General features: G+C 36.2%; 1 protein-coding gene across 4 annotated transcripts in view; it reads left to right on the forward strand.

The window, feature by feature from the left end:
* Ptpn4 (protein tyrosine phosphatase non-receptor type 4) overlaps window positions 1–15,491 on the forward strand; it is a 184,403-nt gene that overhangs the window by 102,077 nt on the left and 66,835 nt on the right. For all 4 annotated transcript variants that reach the window (XM_059280465.1, XM_059280468.1, XM_059280467.1 and 1 more), the window contains 2 exons: window positions 9,700–9,763; window positions 13,741–13,913. In XM_059280465.1, coding sequence (XP_059136448.1) covers window positions 9,700–9,763; window positions 13,741–13,913 — 237 coding nt within the window. The remainder of the gene's footprint in view (window positions 1–9,699; window positions 9,764–13,740; window positions 13,914–15,491) is intronic.

Consider the following 15,491-nt stretch of genomic DNA (forward strand, 5'->3'; position numbering starts at 1 on the left):
AACACACTTGACATACAGACCATCCCACAGCACTTCCCCTTTTCTTTTCTTAAAAAGGAAGGTTTTAACTTTAACATAGTAAAATTACATATAACAAAACAATTATCAAGCAAGAATTACAGTTACAATATTAAAGAAGAGATCCTATCTATCTTATATTTATAAGTTTAAGGTTTTATATCTAACTTATCTTTTATTATAACTAAGGAAAATTGTAAGTATCTAGTCTTTAACCACATCAAAGACCTCAGAAGGATATATTACTACCTGAGAAATGGAGAAGGATATAAGCAACTTTTAGGAGTCTTGTAGGGTAGACAGAGACAGCTGGCAGCCTGGACAGTCATTTAAAGTTATCTTGTAAAGTTGGGGCATCTGTCTTCAGCCCACAGGCCTAGAGTCTCTTATTTATTTATTTTTTTCTGTGTCCTGTAGAATGTCTGGCAGTTTTCTCTGCAAAGCAGGAACCTGAAGGACCATTTTGTCAAGCAAAGTTCAGTGGTCATCTTTGTATGGGCCCTGCATGTCCAGTTGATCAGACAGTCCAGGCAAGAACAGTTTCTTGCCCAAATGGCTATTTTTGTCAAGGTGAAGATAAATTCCGTATGGAGTGTCTTCGATGCCCATCCTCCTCTCTGAAGTAAATCGGTGCTGTCAGGAGCAGACATGTCTCATTGTCCAGAAAGTCTAAATTTTTAAAACATTTTAAATGCCATATTCTGTAGGTCTTTGAAGTGTTTGAAGACTACCTATCTATCTGAAATATAACTATGTATACCTAGAAGACTTAACTAACATGGCTATAAATATGATTATCATAGATGACTAATTATTAATCTACTTTTTAATTATCCATTATAATTTTAAATGAGTTACATAAACATAATACCTCAAACAAGAATAGAAATATATATACAGTATAACAAAATTAAGTTTAAATTTGTATCAATAAACTAAAATCTATAGCAATGTAAAACATTTTAAACAAGTTGTTACTCTTTCAAAGTAGGTTTATTAATCTACCCTTTTATCCTATCATATCTAAACTATCCCCTTTTTTTTTTTAGAAAGAGATTGTATTTATAATCAACCTGCTTTAAATAAAAATATTGTTTTTTCTCTGTCCCACACCAGAGGGCTCTTCTGATTTGGGACACAAGAATCTCTTAACCATTTTTTTTTTTTGAGCAATATGTCTGGGTTTAGAGGGGGAGTGAGCCAATTCCATCTCTAAAGCCAGCTTGGTATATTTGGGAATTTGGGCGTAGCTTCTCTTACTACTTCCTGCTGGAGGGGGGCGCTGTATCATATGGAGACAGAAAGAAAATTTTAGGATCATGGAGTAGTCCGTGAGGCTGTATATCTGAGCCAGTTGACTTGAAACCATTTTGGATGTTGAATCATCTGGGCCATGGTGTCATTGGAGACCTTTCAGGGGGTCTTGGCTGGTCAAACCTGATGTATCTTAATCTGGAACAAATCCATAGTCTCTGGCTTTCTGTGGAAACAAGAGCAGAGACTCTTTTCCAAAGCAACATATCCTTATATCCAAATTTTGAAGTCAAGATACCTTTAAAATATACATTTTGGCATAACTCAACAGCTTTTACAATCAAATGTTTTTCTGTAGTTACGAATATCAAAGAGAACATAATCCAGATTCTCTGTGTGGTAGTCATCTTTACGTGGCTTATTTTTTATACTACCTTTACTGTCTCTTTAAAGACTTTATTTTTTAAAACTATGTATTTGTTTCTATAACTCTATATATCACTTTTTTTGTCTCTTTCAAGCCTACGTATCTTTTATATACATTGTAAACTATTACATCTGAATCTGTCTTATTGTGAATCTCTTGCCTTAAACTGCAGCAGCTGTGGCTGCTGGCTCCGCCCACCTCAGCTTCCCAACATGGCGGCGGTCCGCTTTCCGCCAGCTCTGGGAGCCATAACTCTCAGAAATAGTGGGTCTACACTTTTACCAAAGTAGCGTGTAGCCCAGAAACCTCTTTTTTTGTTTTGTACTAGCAAAGGCTAAATTCACCACACAGTTTAATGTGCTACTTGCAGAGGCCTCATTCCCACCATACTGCAGGTCGAGAGCGCACGCTAGGAACCCGCCAGTAGCTCAAACCGGCAGCTGCCGCTTATTTGAGAGAGACAATTAGGAAGCTGTTTTTAGGTCCGTTTTAGAATCTTTTTACTCAGGTTTTAGGTGGAAACTCTTGCCCCACGTTGGGCGCCATTTGTTGCTGGAGAATTTCTCTCCAGCTCCCGCCACCAAGTCCCGCCAGTCTCAGAGCCCACTTATAAAATAAACACACAGACTCTTACATTATTTAAACTGCTTGGCCATTAGCTCAGGCCTGTCATTGTCTAGCTCTTACTCTTATATTTAGCCCATTTCTATTAATCTTTACTTTGCCACATGGCTCATGGCTTACTGGTACCTTACATCTTCCTTGTCCTGATGGCGGCTCGCCGTGTCTCCCTCACTCAGCCTTCCACTTCCCAGAATTCTTTTCCTTGTCCCGCCTATACTTCCTGCCTAGCCAATGGCCAATCAGTGATTTATTTACTGACCAATCAGCAACACACTTGACATACAGACCATCCCACAGCACTGGTCTACAGAGGGAGATCCAGGACAGGCACCAAAGCTATACAGAGAAACCCTGTCTCAAAAAACAAAACAGAAAACAAACAAACAAAAAGCTGTAATCCCAGGACCTTTGTAATGCAACACCTTTGAAATACTGTATTACTGATGGAAATGCAAACAGATACACTAACTTTGGAAACTGACCGTTTCTTTAAAACCAGCCGGGCCGTGGTGGCGCACGCCTTTAATCCCAGCACTCGGGAGGCAGAGCTAGGCGGATCTCTGTGAGTTCGAGGCCAGCCTGGGCTACCAAGTGAGTTCCAGCAGAGGCGCAAAGCTACACAGAGAAACCCTTTCTCGAAAAACCAAAAAAAAAAAACCAAAAACTGAAAAAAAAAAACTGAAAAAAAATGTATTAGACAGTGCTTTAGAGGAACAGAAAGGAAGGAGGAAGGGAGTGGGGAGGAAGAAGAGAGAGAAAAAGGGAATTTATTAGATTATCTTACATGATAGTCTTAACAGTGGCCATCTGCTTGTTGGAGTGGTAGAAAAGCCTAGAGTTCAGTCTGAGAAGCTCAGCTGTCTCAATCCAATGCTGTGAGCCTAGAAGTTCCCTGCAAAGTTGTTGCTATTGAGTCTGTATCAGAAGACTGAAGAGCTAGAATGTAATGTCAAGAAAGAATAACAGGAGCAGCATCTGTAGATGAACTCGTTCAGCAAGAAGCAGGGGAGGCAGGAGTACATCCTGAACCTCTTTATATCTGGTTGCTGAGGATGGGTCTTGCCCTCAGTTAATCCTCTCCTGGAAACCCCTCACAGACTCTCCTAGAAATATGTCTCCTCAGTGGCTCCAAAACCAATTCTGATGATTAATCTTGGTTGTCAAATTAATGGGAATAGAATTACCATGGAAACAAGCCTTTTGGCCTGCCTGTGAGGGACTTTCCCCATATGGCTAATTGAGGTGGAAAGACCCTCTTAAATGAGGGTGGCAGCATTCTGTGAGCTGGGGTCGTGGACTGAGAAGAGTACAAGTAGCAGCCTCATTTATTTGTGTTAGCTAACTGGGGACTGGATGTGGGGAGCTGTCGCCATGCCTGCTCTGCCAGGATGAACTGTAATTTCAAACTGTGAGCCAAAATAATCCTCTCTTTCCTTAAGCTGCTTCTGTCACAGCAACAAGAAAATTAATACAGATCACTGATACCAGGAGTCAGGTTATGGCTGTGATAATCCTGACTATGTGGTTCTTAAGCTTGTGGAACTAGTTTGTCCGAGAAAGGTGTAGAAGAATTTAGACTTTTGGATTAGAAAAACTCCAGAATGCTGTAAGCAGAACTTTATGAGTCATTGTGATGGGAGTTTAGAAGGCCAGGCTACAGAGAGAACTGGATGGACAGTGGGGGCCTGGCTCATGAGGTTTTAAAGGGGAACAAAGACTATATGGGAAACTGGGCTAGAAGCCTTTCATGTTATATTCTGGCAAGGAAAAAAAAATCTGACTTTATTTGGCCCATGTCCTGAGATCTTAAGTCGGGCACATTCAAAAAGAGTGGGCTAATTTATTTGGCAGGGGAAACTTCAAGACAATATTCTATTCAGACTGTGTTGTTTACTGTTTACAGCTCTTCTCCAGGTAACAGTGACAAAGAGTAAAATATGGAGCAGAGAGATATGAAAAATGTAGCTTTGAGAGGAAAAGATTATGAGCAAGTATATACAGAAAGGGCAGGTTCAAAGCAGCTGTAATCAGTAGAAATTAGTCCCATTGAAGGAAAACCTTCACACTGGTTCAGTAGGAATTGGTATCCTGTAGAGAACAGTCTTATTAAATAAGAAGCACAGAGCCAATTGCAGAGTTAACAGCCCAAGAGGTCAGAGCAGTAGCTGAGAGCTGAGCTTACCCTTCTCTGCTGCTGTCCCCTCAGAAAAAGAGCTACTTTCTGTGTGTCTGTCCTTTTATTGACTTTCTGTTCTGACTTCTCATTGGTTGTAAACCCAACCACATGGCCTGCTCGTCACTGCTTATCTGATCAGACCTCCAGGTCTTCTATGGTTGGTATTGAGATTAAAAGCGTGTGTCTCCATGCTGGCTGTATCCTTCAACACACAGAGATCTGCCTAGCTCTGCCTCCCAAGTGCTGGGATTAAAGGCGTGTGCCACCACCGCCTGGCTTCTGCTATGGTTTGCTATTAGCTCTGACCCCCAGGCAACTTTATTTATTAACATACAAATAAAATCACATTTCAGTACAAATAAAATATCACCATAGTATCCCAAGAATACCGAAGGGTCTATCTTGTGAAAATGCAAATCTATTTGAAAAGAGAAAACCTAAACTGAGAATATTGCTCAAGGGGTTCCTTGCTCAGAAACAACTGTCTGTTTCCTGGGTCACCACACAGGCTGCAGCTGTGCTCCATCCTGAGTTGTCAGCAGAACTCAGCACTTTTGTGCGTGGGATACTAGCTTTGCAGGTACTAAGATGTGAGATCGCGGAGACCATGCAGCCTTGTGCTGTCCTTGACAGGTGTTCTGTCACAGAAATAAGAGAAGGAACTAGTAAATAAACTGGCCAGGTTGACAGTAGACCAAACATGGCACATGTAATCCTAGCAATTCTTTTCTTAGATTATACATGAGAAACATAGGTTATATATATATATATATATATATATATATATATATATATATATATGGATTTGTTCATAAAATTTATAGCTATAATATTCATAGCAAAATCAAAATGAGTATCAACTGAAAGAATAAAGAAATTATGGTGTATCTACATGCTACAATTCTGCTCAGCATTAAAAAGAGATGAGTATTGATACACTAAAGCATACAGACACCCCTACCCTTGAATCTTTATACCAGATCCAAAAGAATGCATTTCTCTCTACATGATATCCTATTTTTAACAATTGGAAGAGGCTGTTAACTATAAAGGGGCACCAAGGAGACTTGCTCTGTGGTAGTTAATGCAATTGAACAGATTTGTTAAAACTCATTGAATTGCTCACCTAAAGTTGGTAAATTGTACTTTAAATGCAAATTATACGTCTATAAAACTGATAAAGCTAAAGATTGTTTAGTATTTCATCTTCCACCTTTGAAATGTTTCCTAGGTAATTGAAATTGTGGCATGCTCAAGGGCAAAATCAAATAAGCAAAAACATAATTCTTACCTGTAAGTACAGATAGGATACACAAAAATTAATTTTTCTTTTTCTTTTCAGGTGATATGATTAAAATGCCAATGATAATTAATTTTTTTTTTGCATTTCAAAGTTCTATATTATATAATCTTTCTTTTAACTTTCATTATTATAAAATAAGGATTCTAGCAAACTACTGACATTGTTGTACGAACCGAAAAAATATATTCTATGGATTATTTTACTGAATTTGAGATGGCTTTTATAGGCTTCTCAGTTGGAAGGAGATAGCGAATTTTGAGGAATCAATATGTATAAGATATTCGTGATGGAAGACTTGATGCATCATTTAAATATACTTGAATCTGGTTTAAAAATGGGAAATAGTACTCGTATGTCCAAGGCCTTCTGCAGGTTGGGTTTAAGAAAACCAAACAGTGAATGTTAACATTGAAATATTAATTAGAAAATATTTCACAATATGAATTTGAAATACAGTTTTCAGTAATTAAATAGATGGAATTTCAAGTTGCTAGAACTATCAAGCCCATATCACCGTGGGCTATAATGGATGTTTTCCAACTATTCTCTACAGTATACAGTACAAGAAAACTTATGCAAAGATATTAAGATAGTAAGTGAGGGACCTAGAATTCAGCTTCCTGATCTGACATGTAAGGTGTTCACTATCCTGCTTCCACAACAAAGAAAAACCCAATAGAAACCGAAAGTTGACAGCTCTTCTTAGGTTCTTCACAGAGTTGGACACACTGAGTAAGCTACTGCCTTGAAAACTGGAGACAGGTGACTACAGAGAATGGACAGTTGGGAGTGCTTAAAAGGTGGCGACTCATTGCTGGGTGGTAGATCTAGACTGGGTTGAGAAAAAAAAACTTGTGGGTGTCCTGTCTTCTGAGCGTCTTCAAGCTTTATGAGTTGAAGAACAGGTGCCCTTTCCTGTTCTCATGGTGAGAGCTAAGGGGCATGGGCTTCTGTGCCACTTAGATTGAACCGGATTCCCCAGCTCACATATTAACAGGCCTTATCAACAAAGGCCTGTGTAATAACGGGATTACAACTGAGAAACTGCGAGGAAGGCAATTCCAAGAGACTGATAGCAACCCAAAGACAGAGTGGTAGAGTAAGGGCACTAGCAGAAGCTAAGCCTACACCCCAGGCTGCTCACAGTGCAGTGAACACAGCTTTTGTCTTGTCAGATAAACGTGAAGTTGCAGCTAAAGAATGCTTACCTGGTTCCTTTTATTGAGTAAATCATGTCTGGATTCAACTGCAAATTTCAAGAGATCAAGAGATTCAAAGACAAAGAGAGAATCTTGAAAGAAAACACCAAAAATACCATTTTGCAGAGAAATAAGGATAAGAATTACATGGCACTTGTCTTTGGAAAACCCAAAGTGACCGAGTGAAATATTTGCAAGTGTTCAAAGAAAATACTCATAAACTTGGTCTATAGTTGTCTTCCAGAAGCAAGAGGAATTCAAGGAATTTTTTACTTGTTGGCCTGCCGTGTGCGGAATGTTAAACTGAGTTCTTCAGGAAAAATAGCAACCACCCTTGAGACTGAAAGAGGCCGACTATCAAAATGGATTTTTAAGCTTTATTGTATAATGTATATGCTTTATGAAATTCATGGTTAAAATATATAGTGTTTATAGTACAGTTAAAGAACAGAGCATCACCTAATATAATTTTGAACCATTTTCATTACCCCCAAAAGATCGTTTGTTATAAATCATTTTGTACCCCTTGTCTTGCCTCTTACTTCTAGCCCTAATCATGTTTCTGTTCTGGATATTCTAAAATGAGATAATATATTGTGTGTTTGAATGACTTTTAGCATGTTCTTGACATTCATCTATCCTAAAACAATATATCAATCAGTGTCCCTTTCTGTTGTTGAATAATGCTCTATCCCTTAGTTAAAGTCTATTTTGTTTCACAGCGCACCAGTTGTTCCTTTTGGCTATTAATACTGGTGCTACACTGCATATTTGTGTAAGTGTTGGTAGGGGACATATACAAAGGATTAGGATGGCTGGGTTGTCCAGACTTTTTCTCATGTGGCAGTATGTCACTTTCCATCGCCACTGGGTTATGTGCTAGGTTAATTTCACCATAGTCTCTCTACCATTTATTGTTAGTCTTTTGGCTTAAAGCCATTCTGGTGGGTGTGAAATGATACCTCATTTTAATTTTAATTTGTATTCTTTTATGGCTAATAATGTTAAACATCTTTTCATGTGCTTATTGTGTTTTCATCCTCTTTAAAATACTCAGATGGGATTGAATTTATGTATATACTATTTATAAGAGATATATATGAAACAAAGAGACAGATTGGTTGAGTTCACTCTAGAAGATAAATCAAGAGCATGAAAAAGGAAAAAGTATTATAGCTATCTTATTATACAAAATAAGTATTATTCATTGCTTGAGAGAATATATTTGTAAGAAACACCAGTCATACAAGTAAACTTTTGCTAGAGACCATTATCCACTGTAAAATTTTGTATTCATTGTTTGATGTTTTCTGATGTTTGTAAAATGAAGATGACTAGAAATTAGATTAGATTTTCTGTCTTATTCATTTAGAAATGAACAGCATATTTTATTTGTTGCTTGTGTGAAGGTTAATGTTTAAATGTAAAAGTGTATGTAGCTCTGTATAGGTTTTTCAATGGCTTACTTTCTTTCCACAAACACAGGCTGTTTTATCCAATCTTCCTTTCACTTTCTGAAAATAATACCCTCTGGTATATGAGAAAATAATATATCCATGTTGTTATATATCTATGCAGTAAGAGCACAAGATGTAATAGTAAAACAATGAATTTCAATCCTCGGGTTGGGAATTTGACTCAGTGTTATAGCACTTGACTGGCATGTGCAAGGTGCTGGATTCAGTCCTCTAGAAACACAAAGGTCAGACCTAAAACCTAGCCTTAAATTTACCCCCTCTAAATGGATCTTCCTGAGTATGACTGGTATATCTACCTTCCCAAGTGGCTGAGATTGGATTAGTTTATTCTGTGAGAGTCCTCAGAACTTCTTAATGGATACAGGTATGAGTCATGAGGATCAAAATGTAGAATTACTGTGAAATAGTAGAAATGTTAAAAAATTCGGTTCCAAATCACATTTTACTAAGATTCAGTCTCTTGGGCCTCATAGCCTTTAAGTGTTACAGCCCTAAAAGATCTTTATTTTTTATATGGTTACTATAAGAAACCAAACCAGCTTGAGTCATGGATTGTACTAATGGAACATTGAGAAATTAGTGTTATATAAATTACTGGGTGTGGTGGCCACAGTAGAGGCAGAGGCAAACCAGACTGGTCTATATAGTGAATTCCAGGGCAGCTGAGGCTATATAGTGAGACTCTTAAAAAAACAAAAGTAAGTTACATATGTTTTTAAAAGGTAATGTATAGGGGTGAGATAAAAGTAATTATGATTTCTAAAATGAAAAATGTTTTATAAAACTCTGAAATTTTACACTTTCCCTTACACATGCTTTGGAGTATTAAAAGTTTTAAATGTTATTTATATTTGTTGAGATTTTAATTTTTGGTGAATATTTCTATAGTTTGATAAAATTTTTCTCAGTTGAGCACCTAGATTTTATTTTGTTTTCTAGGAAGCACCATAAACTTTACATTATTGATGTTATATGTATTAGAGATATATAATAAAATGTGAAGATATTGGTCCACATTAAACTTAAGATCCTGGCCATGAAGTTAGGAGGGAGCAAGGGTGGTGGTATCAGGGAGTTGGAGGTACTGCTGAATAGATTGATTAATATTCATCCTATAAATGTATGAAACTTCTAAAAATCATATCTATAATTTCCCCAATTTTTTTAATATTTCCATCTTTCGCCAGTAATTTTGAATACTCCAATTCTCTTTTATGCAGGTTGAAGATTGTAAAAATTTCTTTTAAATGCAAACAATTTTTTATTCAACTTAGAAAAGAATTGGTGAGTATTGATCTAATATTTATTGATCTTTTAAGGTTGCCTACCCATAGGCAGAGAAGATGGCTGAATTTGTATAGGTCTTATACAAGTGCAAGAACATGGGTTTGATGCCTAGAACCCAAATAAGAAAGCTGCATGGATAATCTAGCAGTGAGGAGGCAGAGACAGGCTGACCCATCCAGCTCCCAGCCTGCCTGCCAGTCTAGCTTAATGGGAGAGCTCCAGGCCAATGAGAGACTGTCTCCAAAAATAAGAGACAGTATTTCTGAGAAATAACACCGAGATTATCCTCTGACATCCTAACATATGTGCATATGTGCACCCACATGCACATGAGCACACACACTGATAATATTTAAAACTTTCTGACCCTGTAGAAAATTCTTCTGATTTTCCTCCATATTAAATCCATTAGGACTTCCTTTCATAGGAAAGCTTATTTCATTTTGGGAGCGCTGAATATTTAGTTTCTAGTTCATGGACTTACATCTTGTATCTAGGTGTTAGTATAGTATTAAAACAACTTCATTTTATAAATTATTTTACCTGTTTGATCAAATTAAACTAGCTTTGCCTGGTATGGTGACAGAAACATGTAATCACAAGCATGCAGGAAGACTGTTTGAAGCCATCCTGGGTTATTGTGCAAGACCCTAACACAAAACATGAATTTGCAATCAAACTAATCTTGTTCTTTGGTTTGCATTATTTTTTATAAATCTTTGCAAATTAATGCATGTTTTAAGATGTATATGCGTAAAATTTCCTTAAAATCTTAAAAATGTATTTGAGTTAGCTACCATATCCACTGTTAGAGGATAGTGTCCTGTTTTGTGATTATAGTTTATCATTTATGTTTATTAAATATGGGAGATTTTCTAAAATAGATTTTTTATCGAAATGAAATTTAGTATGGGAAAGTACTTAGACCTTAAGTATATACTTGATAAACTCAGATTAATATATAGAGCATGATCTAGTCCTGTGCTAATAGAGCTGATGTCCACTTGCAGGTATTAATCTTTCCAACACATAAATAGCATTATTCCCATTTTTTCTACCTTGAATGAGTTTGCACTCATGGCATGTAAATGAAACCATACAGCATGTTCTTTTTGCTTGCCTTCTTTCCAACTTAACTATGTGAAGTTCATACTGTTGTACTGACATCCATGATGTTGCATGGTTTGTTCCTTAGTGTGTGGTATTCCACTAAGTGCATATGCCATAAACTAGCAGTTCATTCTCCTGTTAGTGGGCAGTTTTACCATTTCCCAGTGGGGAATATTATGACTAATGCTGGTACAGAACAGTCATATCGTGTGTGTGTGTGTGTGTGTGTGTGTGTGTGTGTGTGTGTGTGTGTGTATGAGTAAGTATCCAGAGAAAGAAATATAATAAATCTTGTTGTCCAGAAACTAGAGAACAGATATTTACTTGGAGTAACTATAGAGAGTATGTAGTAGACAACTTTTCTAGTTTACCTGATTGTGGTGGATATGTTATCAGTAGTAGTAGTAGTAATAATAATAATAATAACAGTTATGAAATGTAACATTTTTGTGTATGTGCCTGGTAATATATGAAGCACTTTTATTATTTAGTTCTCATGCTTGTTCTCTGAGAGACTGGATCAGTTAACACTGTTTACCTGTGAGTAACAACAGCATCAAAAGTCAACTAATGCGTGCTAAAAGACCACATACAGATATACACTGCAGAAGTTCATGTTGCCAATGTTTTCTCTGTAAAACATTCGTGTGTTTTTAACTATCCAAACTTACAGCCAGATGCAGTGATACACACCTGTAATCCTTGTGCTCAAGAGACACAGGCAGTAGGGTAGCTTTTTGTTCAAGGATAGCCTTGGTCTGCCTAGCAAGTTTCAGACCAAGTAGAGCTACATAGCAAGACTTTGAGCCAAAACAACAGCAGCAAAGCCAAACTTCCATTTGTTACCCTTACTCCTAAGATACTTTATGTCCATTGTTTACAAATTGGAAAAAAATGTTGTTGCATTTCAAATACAGTTACAGTATTCAAATTATATACAGACAATTTGAAGCAATTGTTTTAAAGGGAGATAGCATATGTCTGTCTTAGAGCACACACACTGAGAGTGTTACTGTACTATACTTCTCTGTTAGTCATTCTCTCATTTTTCATAATGTTTATTGTATATAATATAACATGTAAACTGATAGTGCATGTACAAACACTTGTTAATGGTACCTTTAATTTTCTAGTTGCCAGTAAGTTATGCTTTAATCATTTTACCTTTTAATATGAAGATATATGAACATTTTTGTCATGATTTAATTATGGAAAAGATTTTCATGATGAAAATAGTTCTTGAATAAAATATAGAAGAAGTTCTTCTTAACCTTGAAGATAATTATTGGTAATTTTAGATTGTTTCAAAACTGGTAAATGTTCATCAAAAGATCTCATTAAGAGAGTTAATTAAGTTAATTAAGAAGTAGCGTGGTCTATATATGAAGTACACATGCCCCCGACAAGTCCTTGCATATATATGCTGTCCAACAGAAAAATAGGCCAGTGACTTGAATCCCACTTCAGGAAGGACAGTATCCACATGGTAGCCAGGTACTTAACAAGGTTGAGGCAAGAAGGTTGTGAGTTCAAAATCAACCTTTGCTCCATAATGTGAGGGCCTGCCTCAAAAAATAAAATAAGGTAGACATGGTGGCCCATACTCTAATCCCAGCACTTAAGAGGCTAAGATGGATATTTACATAAGTTCAAGGCTAGCCTGGTCTACAGAAGAGGCCATGCTTTACCTCTCTTCCCTCCAAAATCCACATGGCCATTAGCATGAAAAGTTGTTGGATTTTATTAGTCATCAAAAAGAGGTACATGTCATAACCAAAATATTCCACTTCAACATGTCTATCAAGACAATGAAATAAGAAAGACTGAAAATATATGAGGGTGGTACATGCTTATAATACATCTCCCAAAAGATAAGACGGGAGAACTGTCATGAATTCACGTACAGCCTGAACTTCATAGTGACTTCCAGGCCAGCTTAAGGTACAGTGTGAAGTGCTGTCTCAACAAACAAGCAAATACAAAACAAAAACGGAAAATGACTGAAGCTGGGTAGTATATAGAACACACACTATTGTTGGGAGGAAGTATTAACCAATCAAGCTAAACATACATGTTATGATCTAGGAACAGAAATAAGTACATATGTGTACAGACACTAGGAATGTATATATACAACATCACTCATCTATCCTAAATGGGAAATATCAATTGTCTATAAACAGTAAAGTAGATAAACTTTTGTGGATATATTATAATAGAATACAATGAAAAATGGAAACAAGGATGACTGGTTTGTGGTCATGACAGTAAAGTGATTACCATTAGAAGATAATCTAGTGGAAAAAGAAGGGTATTACCAGGTAGCACAGAATGATATGTCTCAAAGTCTTCACTGAGTAGTCGATCACATTGTCTGGAAATCAGAACTGTTATTCAGGAGATGAGTCCTTTGTGTAATGTGATTTGTGCGAAAAAGAAAAACTAGAGAAATTGTTCTATTTTAGTGCTAGTCAATTTTTAATGTGATTTTGTAATAGTGCTTGGAGGTATTGAATGTTCCTATTTTTTATCAAGACAGAATTACAAATTGTGGGCCTATTACAAATTTAATTTATGGTCCAGGGTTATATTTTGAAGCAGAATCATAGCTAATAAAATTTGAAAATAATAAAAAAATTAAACTTATTTCTAACTATGATAGAGAATAAAAGTTCCTAAAAGTTGTAAAATACTAAAGTGCACATTTTACAGCTCTTTTCCTTTAGTTTACTGAGTTTTTGTTGAATAAACAAAATCATTGAGGTAGAGATTAACATTTGCAGGACTTGAATAATTTATCTGTCAAAAGAATGATCAGATCCTGATATTTTCCCATATTCTCTGAATTTTGTCATTGTATACAGCATGAATCTAGAGAAACCCTGCTGGGATTTAATATGGTGAATTACAGAGCCTGTAAAAATTTGTGGAAAGCATGTGTAGAACATCACACATTCTTCCGCCTGGATAGACCACTTCCACCGCAGAAGAATTTTTTTGCACATTATTTTACCCTGGGTTCCAAATTCCGGTACTGGTAAGTACTACTTTATACTAAGACTTTATTTGGAGAGAAATTCCCTCCCCCTGCCCCTTACCTTTAGATTACAGCTCTAGGCCTAGAGAGATGGCTCACAGGTTAAGAGCACTGGCTTCTCTTCCAGAAGGACACAGGTATAATTCCCAGCACCTACATGGCAGCTCACAGTATCTGTAACCCCAGGTCCTAGGCATCCATCATCTTCTGGCCCCCAGGAGCACCAGGCATGCCTATGGTACACAGACATGTGACAGACAAAACACCCATATACATAAAATAAATTTAAAAAATAAATTCATTAATGATCTAGATACAAAGCAATAGAATCGTTGTTAGTCACAAAACCTACAGAGTCAAAATCACCATGGAATCCTGTCTGTATGTCTGTACCAATATGTGTCTTGTGATGCACACTAAGCTTGAAGACCTGTGCTTGTGATTGTGCTGTAGATAATTATTTTATAAAGTAATTAGCCACATTTGCATAGTTACAATCAACAAATTTTATAATTCCCAGTATATTTATTATATGCATAGAAACTTTTCTATAAGATACATTTTAATTTATTTTAAAAACTAATATATATTCTATAGAGGTATAGTTATTTTTTAAAAATCTACAGTTTAGCAGTTTTTGGAGCTATCCAAACGGACATTCAAAACAACCATTAAGCAAACAAACAAAAAAGATTAAGTTTTTGAACAGTAACCCTAGGTCCTGACATTTTCCTGTGTTCTTTGTCTATAATTCAGCATAAATCCAGAGAAATAACTTTTCCTAAATTTTTTTCTTTATTTTTATTTTTCATGTGTATGGGTATTTTGCCTGCTTGTATATCTATGCACCACGTGTGTGCAATGCCCACAGAATCCAGAAGAGTTCCCCTGAGTTTGGAATTATAAATAGTTGTAAGCTACTGTATGCGTGCTAGTAATCAAACCTGGGTCCTCTAGAAGAGCAGCCAGTGCTCTTCACTCCTGAGCCATTTCTCTAGTCCCCCTAAATTTATGTTTTTCTCTTTAAAGTAATTTTTTATGGACACATAATGAGGTATAGTGTGGCCTTTGATGTGCTTGCAGTATGTAATCATCAGAGATATCCACAGCCTCAGATGTGTGTCATATTATGTCCCTTGTGTTGGGAATATTCTAAACTGTCTACTACCTATTTTGAAATTTACAGTTAATGTCAATCATAGTTGATCTTGTGTGCTATAAAATATGAGAACTTATTGTTCCCATTTAGCTATGTGTTTTGGCATTTATTGACTTTTGTTTTTAATTCTCCCAAAGGCAACAACTTTTGGAAAATAACTTTGAAGAAGCCCTGATTAGTCTTAGCTGTAGAAGTCTAAAGTGACACATAAAATCTAGTTTTAAAGTAAAATCCATTAAGACTCATGCAGAAAAAGTTACTAGTCATTTAATAGAACAAATGGTATTCATTTTACCTGTTTTTGTTTTTGATTTTCCATCTCTAATTTTTTATGCTAGAAGAAATTGTTATATAAGAAAAATGTGTAGATCTTCCTCCAAAAGGTTAATAATATAAACCCCAACATTTATAAATGCTCA

This window comes from Peromyscus eremicus, chromosome 15 (genome assembly GCF_949786415.1).
Source record: "Peromyscus eremicus chromosome 15, PerEre_H2_v1, whole genome shotgun sequence".
In the NCBI taxonomy this organism is placed as follows: Eukaryota; Metazoa; Chordata; class Mammalia; order Rodentia; family Cricetidae; genus Peromyscus; species Peromyscus eremicus.